The sequence below is a fragment of the Geospiza fortis genome, unplaced genomic scaffold, assembly GCF_000277835.1.
Source record: "Geospiza fortis unplaced genomic scaffold, GeoFor_1.0 scaffold276, whole genome shotgun sequence".
NCBI classification, from domain to species: Eukaryota; Metazoa; Chordata; class Aves; order Passeriformes; family Thraupidae; genus Geospiza; species Geospiza fortis.
Window position 1 is genome coordinate 214,205 of NW_005054527.1, and position 24,458 is coordinate 238,662.

At 42.5% G+C, this 24,458-nt stretch overlaps 1 protein-coding gene across 1 annotated transcript in view; it reads right to left on the bottom strand.

The window, feature by feature from the left end:
- The window catches only part of JADE1 (jade family PHD finger 1), a 35,619-nt gene extending 17,699 nt beyond the window's left edge, over window positions 1-17,920 (bottom strand). Inside the window, exons 1-3 of the mRNA XM_031063758.1 lie at window positions 17,846-17,920; window positions 4,286-4,368; window positions 806-963 (exon numbers count right to left, since the gene is read on the bottom strand). Of these exons, the coding sequence (XP_030919618.1) occupies window positions 806-963; window positions 4,286-4,368; window positions 17,846-17,897 (293 nt within the window). The 5' untranslated portion in view covers window positions 17,898-17,920. The remainder of the gene's footprint in view (window positions 1-805; window positions 964-4,285; window positions 4,369-17,845) is intronic.
- Window positions 17,921-24,458: the final 6,538 nt, after the last annotated feature.

Below are 24,458 nucleotides of genomic sequence, written 5' to 3' on the forward strand. Positions count from 1 at the left end.
TCAGTGCTCCATCATCACAAATTTTTTTGCTGTGTATCAAGGATTGAGCTGCTGTGGTCCCACCAGCACTGGTGGGTCATTTGGTAATGCCTTATGGGCCAGTCTGGACTGACTCAAAGAGATCTAGAATGATTAAATGGCAAAAATCCTTGCTCTTATTTTCTCCAACCCCTACTAAGCATAAAATGGGCTGCAGCACACTCCTGCCCTTAGGACTGCAGTGTTTAATTTGAAACAGGAAATAGTATCTATGTGTAACAAACATGGCAAGGAAAATAAGGGGCTTTTGGATAAGAGCTAGAAAATCTCACATTATTTAGTTACATGAACATCTGGATGATTTTTAAAACAGTTGAAATGTTGCACAATCAATTTCTTGGGTTAATAAAAGAAATCACAAAAAAACCCCTATGAAAACAAAATAAATGCTGTGTTTTCTCTAGCCCTTAAGCCTGGTTTGTCCAACTGTTCCTTGAAAAGAACCTATGGCTTGGAAATAAGCAAAGGGAACACCAGACAAGGGCTCTTCCAGCAATGATAAGTGAGCTCAAGTCTGGCTTAAAAATAGAAGCTATTTTTAATGTTCTCTCATCACATCCCACTGCCAAAAACAGTTCTCTGACATTTGTGTTTCACATGGGCAGAACAGGCCTGACTCTTGACCTCTCTGACCATTCCAAAAGGTGATTCCAGGTTGCTGTTCATCTCTGAGAGCCAAGACCTTCCTGTGCAACGAAGCTCAGGAAGCCAAGGCAATGCAGCACAAACATTGTGTGTATTTGTTCCCAACTCCTCCAAATGATACCTGGCTACTGGTTCTGGGATGGTCCCTGGGCTAACTGGCACCTGAACTCCCTTTTCCCACTCCTGCCTCCAGGGATCTGCCAGCACATAGTACTCATCAGGGTTCAGCTGGAAGGAGTCATGTAACTTCATGGCAGTGATCAGGTCCGTTCTGAACACCTGCAAAGAGAGGGACCAAGAGAGAAAAACAGAGACACTGACATTTGGTATTGAGCATTCACAGCTTCAGGGTAACACAGGGGAACAAGGGCACTGTACCACCAGCCCACTGCAGAACAGGGATTGGCTTCATGGCAGGGAAAGGGTGGCTGAGGGCACAAATACTGGCAGGATGATTTCACCTAACTGCACTACAGGTCCTGGAGCTCCTCCTGCCCTGCACACTTGCTCTAAAAGGTGTCATTCACTTTCACCTCCATACTGGCTGCAATAAAAGCTGCAGGAGCTCCAAGCAGCACAAAAAAAAAAAGATTCATTTTTGCTCCCAAGCTTTTTGGAATTTTTTTTTTTAATTATTGGAGCTCTGACTCATACCAAGACATTCTAGAAATTCCCTGTGGTAGAAATCAAGGCATGACTCCACCATGACCAGTCTCAAGAGGAAATTCTAAGAAGATGACTCTTTGTGCAATTACTTATAAAAACAACCCAAAAGATAAAAAAATAAGACCCAAACTGGAATTCTGGTGGCAGCTCCCCATTCAGCACAGCTATTTATTCAATCAGCTACAGACACCTCTGTGTCACAGCTGTAATTTTCCCTTGCCTTTGCAAAGGCATCCAGCTCTAAAGCCAGCAGGATGTTTGGCAACCTGTGGGCTAGCAGCCACCAACAAGCAGCCATACTGTCTTCAACAAGCCACAGAATGAAATAAAAGAGGGATTCACTCCTGTGGCAGGTCTGCTGAGGCAGCTTCAGCCTGTTGGCATTGCAGAAAGCCAAGTGCTGCTATCAGAGGCATCCCAGCTACAAGCCTGCACTTGCTGACACAAGTTCCAGCCCTTCCCAGCCCCTGCTCCCTGCAAAAGGCAAGGCCCTCCTCACCTCCACAACACTAATTTCTAACTACTCCATGCCTCATTCAAAGGAAAGGGTTAAAAAACAACTAGGTGACCGAAGATTAGCACCACCAGGGCAAGAAGATGACAGGTAGAGCTCTCTGCAGACTTCTCAGTCTGTGGTGGTCAGAACCAACATCCACAGAGCCCCACACCGCAGCTACAGCAAAAAAACCTCTGGATTTTTAGGGCAGTGCTCTTAGACTCCCTTATGAGGCTGCTAAGGGGACAAAGTGACCCATCCTCCCAGCCCCAGAGCAATGGCCATGCTGTCACCTCAGCCCCAGCTCACTGCTGGGTGTTCCTGAGGCAAAACCAGATGTGCACAGAGAGCAACCCAGGCAGCCACTTCCATCACCCACCACCCACACACCTGAAAACCTTGGATTTTTGGGAAGTATTTTAGTGTATCTGATGGCTAATTACATTTCTGAGAGTGTTTTCAAGCGTGATTTGCCTTGCCACATCTCAAAACCTCTCCTCCCTCCCAACACACACATACTGTCCCACTTCTGTCTACATATGTTTCTGTTTCTACACTGCTTTTGTCATTAAAATAGCATAAAACCATGACATTTTTCTTAACACTTGTCTTGACATGTTCAGAAAAAACTGCCAGCATTAAACAGTAAAGAGAAAAATTGCCATATGAAGAACGGGGTGAATGCTGGTAATGAAATATAATGAAACGTTTAAAACAATTAAATTACAAGTCCTGTGAGGCTTCAATCAAGAAATGAAAAGTAAGCCACAAAGTAAATGGGCTCACAAAACAAACAAGCACAGCTGGCCAGGGGATTCTGCACTTTTAAGTGATTTGACTTAAAGCAATCAACAGTCAAATTAAGAGAAGACTAAAAATATAAAATGGGACGCTAACCTTGCTCAATCTCAGAGCCAAAATAACTCAGGCTCTTGGCTAAATTAGTCACAAAACTCCCTCAGAAGCAAAGCTAATGCAGCACCTGACAGCCAAGAAACTCCTTTCCCAGGCCAGTGGCCCCATGACACCGTTCTTTCTTTCTCCTCTAGCTGCTGATGCAATCAGAGTGCCTGGGGGGAAGCAGAGCTTACAGAAGTGCTGGCTCTCAGAAGCACTGAACACTTCAAAGCTAAAGGGTGAAACCCTGGCCACGCTGAAGTCAGTGGGAATTCTGCCACCAAGTTCAGTGAGCCCAGGATTTCACCCAGGGAGTCCCTGAGTGTCACTTTGCTACCAGCAGGGACAGAGCAGGGGGGGGAGGCTGGGGAGCAGAGCTAAAGGGAAACACAAGAGAAGCTCATCCAGACTGAGAGAACAGCACAAAACTGCAGAGATTCTGACAGCAAAAGGTAAGGGAGAGGAGAAAACAGAAGCACACAAAAAAAAAAAACCAACAGCAAGACTCCTCATTATCTCAGATGATTTCTTGATAGCCTTTCACGAGGTGGTTCTCAAAAGCAGGTATAAGGGGCTACTTCTAAGAGAGGCATGGAAGGTAACTAAGGAAAACAAACCTATTGTTAACAAGAATAAATTCACCAGGGATGTCCACATTGGCAAGATAAGAAAAGTCTTTAAGAGCCAACAAGCAAAGGAGTTTGGAAAACACCACTACTAGACATAATTCACACTGAACAGCATTCTCCTTGTGAAAACTCTTCTCTGAAACTCAGGTACACTGTCATTAGGGAGATTAATAAAGGAGTTTTTCCTCAACACCACCCACTTATGTGTAAGGAATACATGTCCTAGGCAAGTGCAATAAATGAGAAATTCCATCTCCCAGAGCTAATCCTTTCTTTGCAGCTTCTACAAAGTCTGCAGTGTAGTATTTTGCCTGAAGACAGGAAGATTCAGCAAGAACATTTCCAAAGAAATGGATCACATTTTGTGTGTTACTAACAGCTGATCCAACCTGGAAAGTTCAAAGATTTTTATCTCCCCTGATAGCATCTCTTCAAAGCACTAGACGAGACAGAACTGTCAGGGAGCAGATTTCTAGTTTGACAAGCACTTTAGCAAAGATCACACACACAGAGCCCTGATACAAACTATGAAATAAATGCACCTAATGTAAATTTCCACTGTTCACAAATCAAGCTGCAAATAAACCCCGATGCCTAAAATAGCACAAGGAAGACTCTGCAGCTATGCTGAATGGGTGTCAGACTACAACAAAATTCACAGATAGAAACTGGTGCTGGCAGTAACTGTACCAACAGCTGAACTCTCTGATCTTCAGGGGAAGGAGGAGAGGGGAAGAAGGGGTGAGGGAGGGGACGTATGTGCCAGCCAAAATATAGGGGGGAAAAAATTTAAAAAATAAAAAAAAAAGTAAATCAGAAAAAAATTGATCCATTACCAAAAGATGTATGGATATATTGTGTGTACAGGCACTTTGAGAGATATAATAAGATGCAAGTCAAATTCCAGAAATACCTCAGAAGGTTTCCGGTCTTCATCTCTGGAGCACGAAGTCCTGCGCCGCTGAGATCTGGAATGCTGGGACCAGGTAGACAGACCTAGGATAGAGAAATGATAATTTGCAGACTTCTGTGACAAACCCCCAGGAAACTCTTTCAAAAGCCACTCAATCCTGAATTTCTGTGATCACTCTCCCGGGTGTGTTTTGTTTCCCATTTCCCTGTCCTGGCTGCACTGCACTTACCTGCCTTCCACCCAGCATTCCAAAAAAGCCACTTCAGAACATCCTTCCCCCTGAGCATCAATAAATGACTTCCTGCAGATTAATAACTGACCAGGAGCTCTGCCAACAGCCTGGGATGTACTCTTTGAAGCTAATGTCCTAGATACCTACACTGGTTACCTGATTTCTGCTGGCACAAGCCTCTGCAAAATGAAGCACGCTGCCACACACACAGAGCAGAGCCCACAGAACAAGCTGTTGTTTCTTCTCCCAAGCAAATCTCCCAGTGTGGCTGCATGATTTTTGTCTGCATAATTATTCACTACATTCCAAACAAATTATACCTTTTTGCCTTGGAAGTGTTTGACAGAGTCTCTGTCAGCTTTCAGAAATATTGTAACAGGAGGGAAGGAAAAAGAGAAAGAATCTGCACTCCTTTGACAAGATAGTGCTTTGACACCAGAATGTATTATACCTGTGCAAATCACAATGAGATTTACAGGTACAGCAGGTATTTTCCACTGCCAACTACACAGCAGCAATGGAAAAAAAAAAAGCCAATAAATCTTTCTGGGTTGCAGAGATGAAGGACTTGCAATAGGTCTATCTAACAGGGAAGCTAAGTCCTATGTCATTAACTCAGAATTTGCAGATCTGGACATTAATTGTAGACAAATTGAAGCAAACTGATGCAAAAGCCTTCCCACACTGCTTATTCCTTCACTGTGCACAAACATGGTAGGAGTAAAAAGGGTAAAGCTACAGTCTGTAAGAGCAGCATCACCTCACACCAGCCCACAGCAACCTCTCGAGGATCAGAAAGCACAGGATGGGATAAGTTTTCTATTAAAAAAGTTAAAAAATCATTTTAGAAGTGAAGTAGCTGTTCAACATTTTCATTGGAAAGATATGACTGAATACATTTTGGTTTTAGTTATCTGTTTGTCTTCTCTTTTCAGTTAGTGATACATTAAGAAATCTGCCCTGATAAAACCTCTCTGGAACACAGCAATGAATAACAGACATTACACAGAATATGCATAATGGTCAAAATTGAAGCAATGTTCCCAGGAAATAGCTAAAAATCTTATCTCCTGAGGTAAGAATACAGAGAGGATCCTTTTAAGCAAATATTAGTGTTTTAATATAAGAGATGGTGAAGTTATTGGCACTCTTCCTTCTTTCTATGAAGGGGAAAAAAAGAAAGAAAAATAGTAACTGACTGCTATTTATTAAAAGCCAGACTTCCAAGATCATTTAACTACCAATTGTTCCTTTGAAAACTGAAGAAGAAACACAAGCAGGAGTACAAACTTCTTGTGAGGATCCTATCAGACCATCCTCAAACTCTCTTTAAGGTCAGAAGGGAGTAAGTAAATCCATCACAAAAACTCTGAGACGTACAGCCAAAATGCCTGATAAAAAAAATCCAGATTTATTTCCTGCAATGCAGCAATGTAAATATTAACATTTTAACACTCAGACAGATATGATTTCTTTAATCAACAGCCTCCCTAGAAGACACAGCGCACATACACACCCACACAGATTACTATTCAGTTCTCATGGGTTCTGATATTTTCCATTGGCAAGACATTAATATCTGGCCAACTAGCTGCCACTGCACCAGCAAGTCAGCACCTGGAAATTTCCAATTCTTTTGTGGATCTGAGTGGCTGTGTACACTGTTGGACCTGGGAGAGAGAGCCTGCTCACAAGAGGCAGAATTAAGAACAAGTTGTATTGGCAAGGTGTCTTTGATTCAAGTTTTGGTGAGTATTGTAAATGCAGGCAACCCCAATGAGGGGAGAGAAGGATGCATCTGAGTCCATCTTATCAGAAGGCTAATTTATTACTTTATTGCACTATATTACATTAAAGAATACTATACTATACTAAAGAATACAGAAAGGATACTTTCTGAATACTAAAAAGATAATAATGATAACTCCTGACTCTTTCCAGAGTCCCAGCACAGCTTGGCCCCGATTGGTCAATGAATGAAAACAACTCACAGCAGAATGCAATGAAACAACCACCTGCGGGTAAACAATCTCCAACACATTCCACATGAGCACAACACAGGAGAAGCAAATGAGATAAGATCTGTTTTCCTTTTCTCTGAGGCCTCTCTTGCTGCCTTTCAGCTTCCCAGGAGAAAAACCCTGGGTGAAGGAATCATGTTCAGGGAATGTGAATGCCACGGGTGAGAGATGAGCTGGTGAGTCTGGAGGCTTTAACACAGCTGTTCCCAAGTAAGGCAAGCATCTGGCAAAATTAGTCTAGTGGCAGTGTGATGTACTTCTGGGTCTTTACCAGTGTCCTTTAATTCAGCTCTGATGTCAGCTGATCATAAACTGAATTTAAAAAGAGTATGGGCAGCTTTTCCCAGGTCCCTCTCATGCCACAAAGAAGCTACGAAGGTGAGGAGTAAGACAATCCCTGCCATATCACCCATCTCCATTTCCTCACTGTGTCATCTTACACATCAGAACAAGTGTCTTAAATGCACCCTTCTGTGTCCATGTACACAAGGGTTTGGTCACTGCATTAATTAACTGTTCCACGTTTCACAAAAGGGCAACTAACTCTCATCATCAAAATTACAGGAGGGTCACTTTAAAGGATTTTTGAAGTGCTGTATGGAAGCACACTATGTAAAATTTCCACGCTTAAGAGACAAGTCGAACACAGCCAGCCTTCCTCAGGATCTATTATAATGAGGGTTTTTTTTTTTCCACTGAATAAGGAAAGAAAGTTTCTCAGGTAGTTCTGCAACAGCCTCTTCCTTGCACACGACATTGGTGAACTCACAGTGGAAACACTGTTACCAAGGGGCTGCCTGCTGGATTTTTCTGAGCAGAGCAAACTACATAATGCTAGGAGAAAACAGTGGAAGAATTCCTCATGGGACTGAGGTTTTACTACACGCTGCAGCTAGCAGATGACCTTTGGCAAGGGCTTCACGTCAATAGGGAAAACATTTACTCACTGAATAAACAAAGCCAGACTGTAAGCCTTGAATTCAGATTCAAACCAGCACTGCCTGCTTAGACAAGAAAGGAAGAAATTGAAAGAGCCAGCCAAATGACAGCAAAATATCCAGCTCATAACAGTATTGAATCTAACTACTTTTGAAATCCCAAACAGAGTTTCAATTCTGCTTCCATCAAAGCTAATGGGAAAATGTCACTGTCTTCACCAGTGCCAAGCCAAGTCACTGAATTTCCCAAAGCCTGCATTAATAAGCCATCCACCCACTCTGCCTACACCAATAGAAGTGTAGGAGGAAAATTAGGGATGTTATTTGTCTATTAAGCATCCTTTCCATATTTTCATACTTAATCCAGAAAAGGGACCTCACTGAAAGCAGCAATGCACAGCCCATTACACCTCCTTCAGTGGTTAATGATCTGATTTGTACATCTGAGTGCATGCAGAACCATCCCTGGATTATATAGAAGGCAGAATCTACTCTGGTCAAAACAAAACACAGGATTTAAAAAACAGCTCTTCTGTACTACAATAAGCACATGAACCTAGCTCAGTTATTTCAGGAAGATTCCAGACATTTCACCAAAATCATTCTCTTTCATTAAGTACCCAAAATCATTGTGTTCATCAAGTTTTAAGAGTACTAGCCCTAGTCCCAATCTGGATTAGGATCACCAAGACTAGAAAAACAACTAAAGATCAAGACAAGAGTTAAACTCTGTTATGGTAAAATAGAATTAATTTTTTTCTCAAAAATCGTAAGGCAAGTGTGAATCACTGGGATTTGGAAGATATAAAAGTTGTGTAAGATACCATTATATACCTCATGGGAAGAATGAGTTTCACAGCAGATGGAAAAACAGTGAGATGTTAAGAGAGCCCATGCTACCATAAGCCATGTGAGAAACAGTAAATATGAAAAATACACAACTCCAAGGCATGAAGCCAAATACAGACATCCAAAACATGCATTTCCATCATTGTTTAGACATCAGAGATAAAAGGGATCTTATTAAGAGTTACATGAACGGATGAAACAGTAGCCTACTGAGCATCATCACTCTGGGAGAGACACCAGATCCTTTCAGATGACCAAGGTGTTTAGAAGAGACACCAAGATTATTTGGATTCTCTCACAGTTCAGATCCTTTCAGATGACCAAGGTGTTTGTGTGTTTTAAAATTATTTAATCACTGAGAACAACAGGAGAGGGATCCTACTCCTATTACCTGCTCTTAGTTTTCCTTTTGCATTTATCTACTTAAAGAAAAAAAAGCAAAAAGGAATCCCAAACCATGAAAAAGGTGTAAGCCTCAGCACGAGAGACAGAGCTCTAACACACCACTGGTGCTGCAAAGGACTTCTCAGACTCAAATAGGAATTTTTTTTCTGTTCCCCAAAGCTGCTATGAACACTTCACACTGTAAATACCGTGTTCTTATAATACTGCCACAGGGTGTATGTAACACACACGCCTCCTGATAATAAAAGAAAGCAATCAAGGAGTGTGCGTTCTTTTTCCCCACTTGTGAAGAACACAGGCTTCCCAAAAGGAAAAACTTAATCAATTTTAACTGCATCATTTTATTAAATGATCTGTCAAGAATACGTTTTCATCCCAAGGAAAAAAAAAATCCAATCAAAACAGAAAATTGCTTGGAACCAATAAAACAATTCAAACCCTCAGGGAATTCTACCCCACAACTAATGCACTGCTCAGCATGAGCAGAGAAGTCTCAGCTATTAGGTATCATGCACAAGGCTGTTGTAAAGCCACCTGTGAGGCACCCAGCTGTGTCCCTGGAGAACTACCTGCTGCTGCTGCAGCCTCTGAACACTTCAAAGCCTCACTTCTTTGTAAATACACTGCTGCTACCCTGCTCCAGCAGGCAGCACGACACAGCAAAGCAGCCCTGACACAGATCCATGTCTGCCTGTCACTTCTGCTTAGCACCAGCCCTTCCAGATGCCTGTGCTGCTCTGCAGCTCACTCTGAGACCAACGAGGGGCTGCTGCCAACGCTGTCACAAAGATCTACAGCCCAGGGAGAAAACAGAGGTGCTCAATCTCTCCATTTAGTGCCTGGCCCACAGCTCCTTTCAGCAGGATCTCCGTGTCACTTAGAAATATCTCCCTGCTTGGACTCAAATTCCAGCACAGAGCAAACAGAGGCAAACTATTCTGCGGGCAGTTTCCACTACGTCAGGTACAGAAAGAGCTGGCTGGGCAGAAGTCTTCAGGCCTCTTATCACAGAGAAAGCAGCATGCAAGCAAACACCACCTAAGACACCATTTCACAAAGCCAAATTTCCTTTCTTACTTTTCCTGGTGCTGGAGGGCTTGCCCATCTATCTTCCTTATCTTTATAGCATATTATAATACAATAATCTCATCCAAGATCAAAACACAAGAAGCAATAGCCTTTTATCTCTTGTCAACAGCAATGCTCCTTGAAATTCACTATCAGTTGATGACTCCCCAGCTGCAGCTGCTGAACAATGCGTGGATCCATGAGATCTCTGCAGTGCTTTACAGCACCACAGCACAAGTGCTCAGTCTCTGACACACATAATGAGCCATCCCTGCAGCTCCCTGCCACAGCACTTTAACACAAGTTGCCACCTGTCATCCCTTTCCTCAGCAGCACGGATTTGAGTTTTATCATCTCACAGAACACACACAAAACCACGCACATGCACACGTCACTCCTGTAACAGTCAGGAATTCCTTGACCTCATCTTGTTTTTCAGCACAAGACCCAAGTGCCACTCCAGCCTCAGACCAATTCCCATGGTAGCAATGTTTTACCATAACAGTTTTAACTCCAGTTTACCAGAGGTTATCAAAGTCAATTTGAGCACCTCCCATTCACAGGTTGATAACATGATGCTGTCAAGGCCTTGAAAGTCCAGTGGACTTAGGTGGACTCAATCTAGCAGTCTTGTAGAGAAAAATGAATGTGCTTCTCCAAAAACGAATCATGGTATCACAGAATGTGCTGAATTGGAAGGGACCCATAAGGACCAAGGAGTCTGACTCCTGGCCCTGCACAGGACCAGTCCCAGGAGTCACAGCATGAGCCTGAGAGCATTGTTCAAGTGCTTTGTGAACTCTCTCAGGTCGGTGCTGTGACACTGCCCTGGGGAGCTGTTACAGTGCCCAACCACGCTCTGGGTGAAGAACCTTCTCCTGATGTCCAACCTAAACCTCCCTGGTTCACTTCATGCCATTTCCTCGAGTCCTGTCCCTGCTCATGAGAGGGAAGAGATTTGTACCTGCCCCTCTGCTTCCCCTCACAAGGATATTGTAACTGCACTGAGGTCTCCCTTCTATCTCCTCTTCTCCAGGCTGAACAGACCAAGTGACCTCAGCCACTCTTCATATGGCTTCTCCTCCAGACCCTCCACCATCCTTGTGGTGCTTCTCTGGATGGTTTCTCACGGCTTCATGTCTTTTTTATATTGTGGCACCCCAAAGTGCCCCCAGCACTCAGGGTGAGGCCACCCCAGTGCAGAGCAGGGCAGAGCAGGACAATGCCCTCCCTTGCCCAGCTGGCAATGCTGTCCCTGATGCCCCCAGGACATGGTTGCCCTCCTGGCTGCCAGGGCACTGCTGACTCTCATTCAACTTTCCCTCAACCAGGACCCCCAAGGCCCTTTTTGTGGCACTGCTTTCCAGCCTCTTACTCCCCAGTCTGTCTGTACATCCAGGGTTGCCCCATCCCAGGTGCAGAATCCTGCACTTGTCCTTACTGTCCTTCATATGGTTGGGGATTGCTCATCTCTCTTTATCTGCTGAGATCTTGCAGGGCTTCTTTGCCCTCAGAGGAGTTGACAACACCTCCCAATGAAGTGTCCTTGGCACAGCTGCTTAGCATTCCTTCCAGTTCCATGTCCAGGCCATTTAGGGAGACTTTGAAGAGCACAGGGTGAGGATGGAGCCCTGCAGAGGCTGGACACCAGCTGATGTCACCCCATTCCCCATAATCCTTTGTGCCTGACCCATGAGCCAGTGGCTCACCCATCATGTAACAGGGTTATCCAGCTGTGTGTTGGACATCTTGTCCAGAAGGATCTTACGAGACACAGTGTCCAAAGCTTTGCTCAAGTCCAAAATAATTGCATCCACTGGCATTTCTAGATCAACCAAGTAGGTCACCTTGTTGTAGAAGGATTCAACAAGCAGGACTTTCCCCTCACAAAGCTGTACTGGCACAAGGCTGGTTGTGTTATCCTACAGCTGTTTTTCAATACCTCCCCAAATAATCTTTTCCATGACTTCACCATGATTAAATTGATCTTTTCCGTGATTAGGCACTGAAGTGACGCTGACAGAACTGTAGTTTCTGGGATCTTCCTTCTTGCACTTCTTGAAAATTGTCATGATGCTTGTCAGCTTCCAGTCAGCTGGGATTCTCAGGATTCCTGAAACCGTTCAAAAATCATCAAGAAATGTTTTTCAGTGACATCAGCTAGTTCCTTGAGGATGCTGTGATGAATCCCATCAGGCCCTAAGGATTTGTAGGGATCCAGCTGCAGCAACAGGTCCTGCACAAGTTCAGGGTCAACTGGGAGTTGATGATTCTCACTGTCATGATCCTCCAGCTCAGGGCACTGAGACCCCCTTGGGCCATCATCAGCATTGAAGACAGGGACAAAGAATGCATTAAACACCTCTTGCCTTGTCCATGTCCCTGTCCCTGTTTGTGGGGTGACCATCCTCATCCTGCAAAAGGCTGATGCTGTTTCAATACTGCCTTTTGCCACTAATGTATTTAACAAAACATTTCTGGCCACATGAATTTCTCCCTACAGTGGCAAGCAGCATCTCTGTGTTCTTCCCATGTCACCTGACCCCATTGTACTCAGAATTCACCTTCCTTTTTTGGCTTACATCCAAGAGGACATCCCTGTTCAGCCCAGCCAGCCTTAACCTTGCCTGCTTGACTTGCAACATTTCGGAATTGCCTGCTCCTGTGCCCTTAGGAGGTGGTGTTTAAAAACTGACAAGCACTGATGGACCCCAGCATCTACAAAAACATTTTCCCAGGGGCCTTTATTTACTTGAACAGCTTTGTGGCCTGCTCTCCTCATGTCCAGAGCTGCTGTTTTCCTGGCACTTTTCCTCCTGTCAAACGATGGTGATCATTATGGGAAGTCCCCTTCTCAGATGTGATACCCTATCAGGCAAGAGAAGCCTTTCAAATCACACTTCCAGATTGCTCCAGCAACTTCAGCACAAGCCACTCTGCCCCACTCTGAGTTTAACCTCCAGATGAGGTGACTTCTTACCATCTGCCATCACTCACCAACCCTTTTTGAAAGGCACACAGTGACCACCACAATTGCTGCTTTGCCCAAATTCTGAGCACTGAGACTACATTACATTCTGTTGCTCAGTCACCATCCCTTACCTCCTGGCGGGTTCAGATGAAAAACAAAAAAACCTTCCTGGCTTCCTTTGCACAGAGCTCTGCACATGCAATCACCACCACATTTCAGGCCAGCAGCAGCTGCAATTCCACAGTAAATGACACACCCCCCAAGGTTATGTACTCAGTAACCTTTGTGAAGGCACCCTGGGATCCATCTCAAACACTACAGGAACCCACTGGGATTCAAAGCCCTTTCTAAATCTAAGATCCTCGTCATTCAGTCAGTGCAATGGATATTGGCAAAATTCGTTTAACTTTAAAATAACATTTGTTTAGCTATGATAGAATAAGGGTCTGCCTAAATTACAGAACTCTATTCCATAATCCATAGGTATTAAATCTTTCATTTCTCAGAACTCACGTGAAACTCTGTAAATCTTGGAAGTATTTTTCATCTGCAAGTGTCTTCAGTTCTCTTCTTGGACACTCTGCATGTAGGAGTGTGATAAATTGATAACCCCTCCAAGAATTAATGAAAAAGCAAGCAAAGTCTGAATAAAATCATGCTTTGAATTCCTTGCTCACAGAAAACAGCACACAAACTCTCTTGGACACCAAGGAATGCCTGGATTTCACACAATATCCCTTATACAAATGTCCATGAGTTTCAGACCTTTCTCAAAAACAAGCTGTCCACATGTCAAACCAATTTATGCAAAAAAGGAATGCCCTGAAGCTATAAATGGGAACTCCTCCACTGCACAACTTGATCTCACCAGGAAACAGCATATGGAATATCGAGCACAAACCACCTTTACAGATTTACAGACCAATGGGACTAAAAAGCCAGGTGTCAAACACTGAGCAGGAAAGCTAAAACAGCTTCACCATCTAACATTTAATTAGAGTGAGACCCCAAACCATAAAGAGAAGGTTTAGCAACAGAGCAGCAAGCTGAAATGCAGTGTAACAAAATTTGCTTAAAAACTATCAAAGCCAGCCACCAGGAAGCAGGAGTGTCATGGATTTGAGGGGAACATTACTGATTTCCTTTCTGCAGGCTTTGAAGAATGCAGCATGTACATCACAAGGGTTTTATGAAGGGCCTGGTTAATATGAATGCCCATTATAGTTGCTCTGCTACACTACCTGGAAGGCCACAGGAACAAACAAGCTCTGCCAGGTGAGCAAAGAAGAAAAGCTTTCAGGAGCAAAAACTCTTAGGCACTTCCCCAAGCCTCCTCTCTCAACACCATTCCTCTGTATTTAGACAAAAGTTCAAAATCCAGAGCAATGCCTGCAGTCATTTTTCACTCAATTATATTTCACGGGTAAGATGTTCAAAAGTGACCTCTAATTTCAGAAAATGAAATCCCTGAGAACATGTTCAGATATCCAGGGACTCACTTCAGAATTGCCAGACAAAACTGGCACTGACACCTCCTGCCCAGTGCTTCAAATATGCTATTTTGGCTTTGTGTTGAAATGAGGATTTAGAATTTTGATTCTAAGGGGACACAGCTTAACAAGTTCTAGTAGTTAGGTTGAAGTACGTGAAAGAAATACTTTTGGGGGCTTAGCTTTAGGAAAAGAATCAAGTCTGAGGGCAAAGAAGTGATGAGGAAAGCAAGGGTGCTGACTTTAAGCTGCAAGTCTTTAAAATTCTGCAAAAAAAACACATGAACACCCACACTAAAATATCTTACATGAGTCAGTAAATACATGTCCATGCTCCAGGAGTGCAGCCATGCTGTTAAGCTTTCTTCTCTGCTGTATTTTGCCCCTAAATGAAAGCCATTCTCTCTTCTTTCATCTCACAAGATGAGAGCATCTTTTTCTCCCTCTGAAGAACTACTGTATCTCCAGAATAATGTACTTTTAGCACTTGGGTATGAGCTTTGTTTCCTTGTGACTACCAAGGAAACTGATTCAGTTCAGTGATCCAATGAAAAACAATTTTTTTTTTAATAAATTCCATTATTAGTGGCATCATTACTATTACATTCCAAATATTCAGGATCCTGAGCTCAAGAGAATAAAATGTAGATTTCAAAATATTTTCCAGGTTGCACAAGCCTAGCCCAAAGAATCACCATCATTCAGATTAGCCCAACCACATTTCCTCAGTGACCCTCATGATGAATTTGAGATGCCTGATCACAGCCTAGTAAAGCATGGCATGCAAAAATCAGCTGCAGAACTGCAGCAGCTGGAGGCACAATCCTCATTTAGGATGAGGGAGAGCAAGGCTGAGCCCTAAGCTCAAAAATCATGAAGCAACAAGTCCACTGGAGGGTCAAGAGGCACCACTGACTGAAAGGGAAGCAGGTGTTTGCCAACAGGATTCCAGCCAGGAATTGATTAAAATTGCAGCTTTTCAATTAGATGATGTCTGTTTGAAACACCCAGAATAGTCAAATGTAATTGTTGTCAGCCTCTGGAAACTGTGAGAAGGAAAAACAGCTAGCGAAAAACTTGAAGCCTTCAATACATACCACAAAAAATCAACAGAAATTTTTATATTTTTTGGGGGGCAAACTTGCTTTCCCTTCTAAGACTACTCTAAGTACAGTGGATCAGAGATACTACTGGCAAAGTAAGAATACAGAAACAAACATAGTGAGGAGTAATCAGTAATTCTACCAAAGGCAAGAGAGATCATGTGAAGGTGAAACCTGTAAGGGGACACCCTTGACATTCAAAGATAGTTGCAAGGAACCACTGGTATCTCCTGTAACAGGAAAAGAGGAAAGGACCTAAGCTAAGTCAGTCATTCTTTTCAGGGAAGTCTGAATGACAAAAAGCCTTGGAAGTGCTGACCCCACATTAAACACTCCTTCTGAACATGTATATAGAAATAGAATCAGTATGCAGGAACCTATATCTTAATTCACCCAGTAACAAGAGGCAAAAAAAAAAAAGAAAAAACCATAATCAAGGAAAGAACAAGTGTAATGCAAAGGAAATAGTATATATTCAAATAATACTTGAAAAAACTTTTACAATCTCACTACCTTTGCCATGCAATTCATTCACTGAAGTTATTTGCAATAACCAGGCTTTAAAACAGACAGATCATAAAAGGGCAAGAGGTTTCCTTTTCTTTTCCAAACTCATTTTCTTATATCATGATCTATGGAACAGATATTGTGGAAAATATAATTCACTAAGTTGATAGCTCTATTCCAAATAGTCATACATCAAATGCCATTACAAACAAGCACTGTAATCAGCAACAGGTCAGTCAATTGTATCTATTTCAGAACTTCAATTCCAAGATTAACTGCTTCACATTTTATTTGGTAAAAGCTGTTACACAAGGCACATGAAGAGATCAAAGGCTTACAGAAAACAGCTAAGAGAGTGAAAATAAAGATTAATAATATGAAACACTATTTTCTAAAGCTGCTAGGGAATGAAAAAAGGGTGAAGCTAAATTCTAATGGAAGATATCATGTTTGTTGCTACTTGTTTATCTTACAAATAAAAACACAGCTTTGTTTCTGGGAAGTACACATCACCTTTAAGGAAGTACACAGATTTCAATTTTAATAACCTCAACTAAACTTCTAACCAACAAAAACGTGTCTGGTTTGTTTGGGGTTTATTCTTCCAAAATCCCCCAATTGTAGGTAGCTCTCCAAAACCAAGCCAAATTCCTCACCTCTAACAGATTTTGCTCAATCCTTATTTGGATGAACTCCTAATCAGCCTGCTAGTTCTTACCTTCTCTAATCCTTTCACCTTTACTACTTGATTTCAGCACCAGTTTGCCCAGGGCTGTTTAGAGAGGCAGCTTTGGCCATACCAGAGCAGAGGCAGCACAGACACACCTATGAAATGCATGCAGGTGAAGCACACGGAGCCACAGTGTACCACGGGGGTAAATTCTCAGAGTGAAGCTTTCAAAAGCACCTAGGAAAGCAGCCCAATCATTTTCAGACTGAAATTTTAGAAAAAAAAAAAAAAAAACCCAGGCTTGAAGATGTGCATCCAGATAGGTCAAATTAAAACCACAAAAACCTCTCTGACAACTGGCTAAGCTGCAGTATTGCCAAGTGCAATCTACTTGCTCATTTGGGCAAATAAGACACCTTGGCACATTCCCCAAACTGGTATTTTGTCCCTCCTCACCACCCCTTGTTTTTTCTGCTTAAATGAAAGATTATCAGTCCCTGGAATCCAAACACAAGACAGAGAGAGATATCACAGTGTGTGCTAATTAAAGCAGTACAGGAACAGTTAAAAACCATAAATAAAAAAATAAAAACCGTTCCATATGCAGATTAGTGATTTGCTGAATTCAAATTTTTCTAAACAATTCCTCAAAGAAAATCTTCAAATGCAGTGAGGGACAACTTTCATGGTCTGTAATCCTTTTCTGCTTAAGTTTAAGCACTATATTTGCCCACTGTGTAAGAGGGTGTGAGAAGACTGAAGCAAACTTAAAATCCTTATGCAAACTTGTATGGGCAACATCAGCAGATGTCTCCATGCTCACTCTGTCTTTACAATGATAATTTATGCTGCTTGCCAAGATTTCCAAGATGACCACTGGCTTTTTGTGGGATATGAATTTGTAGAGAATTTTTCAAGTTTGACAGAAGGTTTATATTGTATAGCAAATGACATAAACAAGCGCTGTAAGAAGTAACGGGTCAGTCAATTGTATCTATTTCAGAACTTAATTCCAAGATTAACTGCTTCATATTTTAATTGGTAAAAGCTCTTCCTTTATCTTATTCTCTAAAACTATATGTTTTAGTTTAGCTCTTGTTTTATCTTATCCACTAAAATGTCAGTTCAATGGGGGGATCCTGGATCTCCTGTGCTCAGAATGACTGAGCTCAACACCAGATCCTTACAACACGCACTGCTCCCAGCTCAACCAAATATGCAGAATGCCTCTGGCACATGGAGCACTGCGTTAGGACACGTTTTCCAGCTCGTAACCTCCTGCGCTCTACACCAAAGGAGCACTTACTGCCATTGTCGTCAGAGTCCTCGCTGCTGCTAGGAAGCCGGTGGCGTTTCATGATCTCCCCGGGAAACAGCAGGCAGCCTGGGAAGCAATGAGACAGCACTTAACCCCAGGTAATGACACACACTCAGCAGCTTGCGCTTCTCATGGCATGCGAGCATTTACGGCGCACAAAGGAAAACAAACAACTCCAACAGCAGCTGAAAGATGAACAGGGAACCTCTCAAGGGTGCTTCATTAGGCTGTTATCCTGTGAGCAGGTGAACAGCACTGGAGAGTGGCAGTGACAGTCCCAGCGATGCTTTCCCCCCACCAAAAAGCTGGGTTTTGTCCTGAGAGGCGTTAAAATCACTAAATATCCGCAGCCAATGTGCTTAACTTCCCCTGCCTCTTCTGCCACTAGATTCGCAATACAATAACGTTTTTACTGCTTGTGTCAATATTTACTTTGGCTAATATATTTTTGGAGCAATTTTGTTCCTGTTTAAAGTGCCAGATTTATGAAATCAGAGATTAAAGTCATCCACTTACACATAAAAAACAAAACATCAGCAGTAGCAAGCTCAGTTTTCCCAGATTAACTAAACATGCATCATCTATGCCCTGGAAAGCACCACCCTCTAAGATGAGAGGGTTACTTCCTCCTGCAGGGACATTTCAGCACCATGCCTAACACTAACTGTTCTTTGGGAGTAAGATTATTCAGATCATTATTCAGAGGTTCCTCCAAACTGCCAGATTTCTACCAAAATACCAAATTCATGGGCACGTGGGGCTGTGATAAAAAGGCCAAAAGTTCCAAATCTTTTCAAGTGGTGTTCTCATGGCACTGACATTTTCACGTGTATTCCCTGTGGAACAAAGCCAAATTCAGTAAAAACAAGGAAGCTGCAAATAGCTAGTCAGTGTTTACATGTAAAAAGCTATTAAAAAGTGCAAGTTGAAGAGCAGACAAAGACATGACAAGACAAGTCCAGAAAGGCATATCCACCATAAATTAAACTGACAAGGACTCTAGATGCACATCAAACCCCCTGAGTCTTTGCTTACCACATATCAATCACGGTATCAGCAAGGCCTGGGCACTCTGCTGGCAGCAAATCCCTCATACCCACCTCTGCACACAGATTTGGAGATCAGATGCCAAAATATTCCTTTGCTTCTAGCTAAGTGCAGAAAATCTAACCTTATTTCCATGTGAGCTCAGACTTCCTCAAACCCTCTCAACAAAACTCCTTGTATTGGTCCTTCAGCGTAAGAATTAACTGCTCCGACTTTGTTCACCGAGAGCACAGCTCATTGTAAGAAACTCAGTAATGCCTTCAACTTTTATAAGGCTGATTCCCAAAATAAGAAAACCCCAAAAAACCTAAAAAAACCTGACACTACTTACAATAAAACACAAAATATCTGCTTCCAGAGAACTTAATACAGTTCCAAGAGCATGAGCATTGCAGGGTTGCCTCCTTTTTCACATTGCACCTGCAGAGCTGGGGGGAAGCCTCCCTCCCACAGACTGACTTTTCAGAGAGGGATTTAATACACCTGTCATTGAAACATGTAACAGTTTTGAACTGCAAACTTTGCTCACTAAAGAGAAGCTGAATGGTTCACATCACCAAGACCTTTTGTCACCACTTCATAAAGTAAAAGTTCACATACAGTGTCTGATGCCAGAGAATAAAGAATCATCAGTAGCAGCCTCTTACAGGGCTAGAAGAATTCTCTCCAAAAATTGCTTTGAAGCAGGCCAGAACTCTGTGTGTATGGGAGATGGAAATGCTGCCAGTGGATAAATCCCCACACCAGCCAGGACCATCAAAACCCACTGAATACAGATCTGGTATAAATTTAAGAGATCCAGAGCCAAATTCCTATACAGTCACTTAGAAAGACAGAAAGCCATTATTCAGATCCAAAACAGGCTAAGAGAGAACTGAAAAATCAGTTAGTTCTTACAAGGCCAAAACTAGAGGGATGAGTATTTATCTCTAAGGTACTTTTTCTATTAGTTCACATACTAATAACAGCAATGTAAAAGAAGATATTCACTTATCCAAAATCTCCCATAAACAAAGTAAAGAAAACTTGGAAGAAAATTCAGGAAATTTGTTCTGTCTCAAAAGTGTAATTTGTGTATTTCTGGTTCACTTCTTGGTTTATTTCCCACATGGACTGAAAAGCACAATACACTGTTGAGCAAAACAGTTTATGTACACTAAGACACACCTGTGAACTTGCAACAAACAAGAAAATTTGGAGTTCTGCTCCTTCACATCTTTCTGGACAAGTGTATTTTGAGTTGATCTTCTAACATACTTTCTGCAAATTCAAAAAAAATAAGGAAAGAGATGGAATCTTCTTCTTCCTACCACGTGTCTTTAAAAAACAAACCCAACATCTCCTTTCTGGTTGCTGTTTAAAGGAAAGACTGGTAATCACACCTCCCACAGTTTAAGCACTCTCCAGAGCTTTTCAGGAAATAATTCAGAGCAGAAGCCACTTTCCTGAGCACACAGTATTAGATAAGGCAGCTAATTCCCTTGTCCACTCTAGTCAGGCATCTGAAGTTGGCCACACTGAAAAGCCTGTGTTCTCAATTTTAACATTAAAAGAAATATCCCATTTGATGAAGCTCCTGGGAGATTGTTTTATAGATCTGTGTGGGAAAAAAAAATTAAACTTAGAGATCTCATTTTCCCACCTTTGAGCCTAACCTGAGTTTACAGGGAGCTAAATCACAGATGAGAAAAGAGCATTTGGCTTCTTAGAGCAAGACTCAAACCTCGTAAGATTAACGCCCTGGAACTTTAGTCATTAGAAGAACAGCTTTTTTTCAACCTCTAAAATTATTTTAAACTGCTGCCACCAGATGTTCATATCTAACACATGCTCTAGAGATAACACTGGAACAGCTAGCAAGACTTACAACCATGCAGACTGAAATGCTACTGGTTTCTGTCAGGTGGTGGTGACTCAAAGTCCCACGAGAAACATGTTAAAAAGTGCACATTAAAAACAAACATGGGTTAGGGATAGTGATGGTTAGATGCAGACTGATACTGCAAGTTTTTGCCCTGTTCCAGCAGGCAGACACCACGATCACTGTGCCTGTAAGCAAAGAGAATTCCCATGTAAGCATAAAACCAGCAAAACATTAGAGGCCAGCTTTAATACCAGGAGTAAAAGCTATGCACCCCAGCCTGCAACACTTGCAGGGCAGGAAGAGACACCCAGATGACTGAGCTCAATTCCTAAGTGCCTGCAATCACATAATTGCTGTCCAGCCCTGAAGTTCCCACAAAAATCCACCGCAGCCACCCAGGCCACAGAACGAGCTCCTCTTTTCAGAATGAACAAAAAAATGAATGTGACTTTCTCTGAAGCAAGGACACAGTCAGCCAAGCAGTGCTTGTGGGTGAACCCTGGATCTTCCACCAAACATTGCTGTTTTTCCCAAATTCTCATACCAGCCCAAAAGGGTGTTTGCCCAACACACTGTTCACCTAAAGGGAAAGCCCAGCACTCCAAAAGCTGCTGCAGTCCAACAACCCTAAGCTGACAAAGGCTGCATCACCAAGCCACACTCCGTCAGTTTCCAGTGACTCCTGTGAATTCCTAATAACTCAGCAACTTTACATATAAACTTTCGGTTTCATTTCCTCGAAAGATGATTGTTTCTTTTTGTTAAAAGCATCCTTTCAGAAATCAGTCAGACCAAAACACAGCATGCTGATCATGTTTTCTCCTGACACTCCAGCGTAACATCCACCAATTTATTGGGGAGGACCCAAACTGGGCTCAGGCTAATGTCAGCTTTCAGCCAAACACAGCTTTTGAGAAACAGCCACAATTCTGCTGGCAGTGTTACTCCAATTCCACGGGCAGCAAAGCATCCAAGAGCACTTCATGCAGTCACACCACCATGATAAATGACACCAATGGGACACACACCGTGCCTTTTTAGTCCCCAGGGCAGCACTGGTGAGGCCAAGCACAGCTTAGAGCACACCCTACTCTGCTGCTCCACAGGCTGAAGATGCTGCTCTGTTTTACAGAAACACATCACCAGTTGCTTTGCCATCCTTTTTAATCATGCTCTCTCTGGATGTTAAGCTCTGGGTTTTGCTCAATGATTAGATACAAACTTTAAACATAAGGATGCAACTCTGGATTTCCATGGTGCCTTTGCTCAAATTGTTTTTGAAGGCAAAATTACACCACCTGAAACTGACTCCCGTACTTGGGAGAGTGTGGGAAGCCCTTTTCAAAACACTTGTAAATGCTGTGCAAATGAAATGACTGGACAATAATCCAACATAATCAATGTCAGGCCACACAATAGCATTTGAATTTACATATCCTTGTGGGGCTCAGCAACAAACATCTCAATCTATAAAACTAACTAGATGCAGGTAGGCATACAGACTCTGCTGTCCACTTCCCAGTATTTGATGACAGATGCAGTGCAATGGCTTAGGCTCAGCACCCTGACACAGCACAGCAAATTCACTATTTTTAGCAGTGTTCATTACCATGCTACTCCATCCTTACCTCTCCAAGAGATAAATTACCAAAAAAACCCAAAGACCCCACTGGACATTGATGTCAAGACTTTTCCTTTTTCCTCCCACACTGGAGTCACAGGAGTTGCACTGGTAAGAGTGTAAAAAATGCAAAGAGCAGAAATCCAAACACTACCCCATGAAACTGGAACAACAGCATGCACACACACATCCATGTGCCACATACCACGTGCACAGTTAAGAACCCCACACAGATCTTCACTCAGTTTGACCTCAAGTAGAGAGGCAATCAAAGAGAAAGATGTAAAGTGTGTCAGTCCTTGTTATGCAAATAGCTAAACAGAACCAGATTGTAAAAAAAAAAAAAATTATACATGGGAAAATCTACATCCTCAGGTCAAAGGTTTTCCACAGCACAATTCCTACTGAAGTATTTTCAAGGGCTGCATAAACCCCTGGGTAAAAGAGTGCATAATTCAAACTCTGACAGACAATTAACTGTAACCATGTTAACGGGTGTCACTGTAACAAACTGCACTGAACAGCTGCAGAGACAGAATGGGAAGAAAGCAGAGTTATGACAGATGTACACCCTGAAGACAAACTGAAAAACTGCCTTTTCCTGAAAGTAACCCACTAACTGCAATGAAACGAAGACCTAATTATCCCTAGTACACAAGAAATTGCTTCAGAACACCTATTGTACAAATGGAAGTGAAGTGTGACACAGCTTAATAAAATGGGTAGAAGATGCAGACATTTGGCTTCTATTATTGAGCTCTTTTTAAATAGCTTATTTATAACACCATCCCTTGTTCACTGACACCTGACATCACAAGAAGCTTTTTGGCTTCTACCCTAGACTTAAAACAAACAAAAAAAAAAATAAAAAAAAAAGGAAGCACATCAGAAATAAGCTGTATTACTAAAGTCCAGCTAAAACTTTTAAATTCCATTATGGAGCACCATCCACAGTGCAAAGAGTCACAGACCTTACATCTGGAGGATAAAAATCTGCCAAGTCTCACGAAACAAAGAAGTACTTGGCAAGCAAGGCCAACAGTGTTCTCCACGGGGAATATTTCTACCAAATTCAGCACACCTATTCGAAATTTATCAATACATGAAAAAAGCACAATTTGGCCATATCAACCCAACACTTCTCAGGAATCCATGTGCTCATTTATGCACCTGTGCAAGCCAGCTCATAATGTCAACTTCCTACCTGAGCAGTGGCAGCAAATTATTCCCAAACTGCGGGGGAGTGAGTGAAACTGACCATCCAAAACCTTGAGCAATGCATAAACTGGGTTCCAAGAATTAATGCAACCCAACCTGCACCCACTGCAGTTCATCTCTTCCACCTTGGTCATCTCCAGCTGAAAACAGGAGCATGAAGCAGCAGTACTGAACACATGGAGAAATCATTTGAGGAAACACTGGAAGTTTGTTTTTTTTTTAACTAGTTCTGTGAATTGGGAATGAAACCAGAGAAGCTGGAAGGGAAATCTGCAGCTGTGAGAGGAAAGGGGAGTTTATTATTATTATTTTATTTTAAACATATGTATTAAACATAGCTCAAAAGCAGGGAGCAAGTGGGATCAGAAGCCAGAGGGAAAATCCTGCCACTAAAACATACAATCCTTGCTGTTTCAACAATATCCCACTGAGTGTGAGAAACCTCTAGAAATAGAATCATAACAAGCATATTTTGGCATAACTTTAATGAAGGTTTTAGGTTTGCAAGTGTGGGCAGCTTCTGACTTAGTCAAAAGACAGCACCTGCTTAAAAAGGAAATTATTCCAAATAACAGCTAAATGTTCCTCAGAAAAATGGGGCTGGCATAAAAGCATCTTCAGCCTTTGACATTAAAACGTCAACTAAGACGTGTCGCTAAATCCTGCTGGAATTTCTAATACTTCCACGGCCTGTTTCACTGGGAAGGGGCGAGGGGGCTGACAGATCTCAGGATGCCCCGGCTCTCACCTGCCGGTGAGCCTAATAAACTTTCCAGAATGAGCCGATCAGCCGGAGAGGGCCGGCAGGAGAAGCTGGCCGGCGGCAGGCGCTGCTCGCAGGTGCGCTGAGC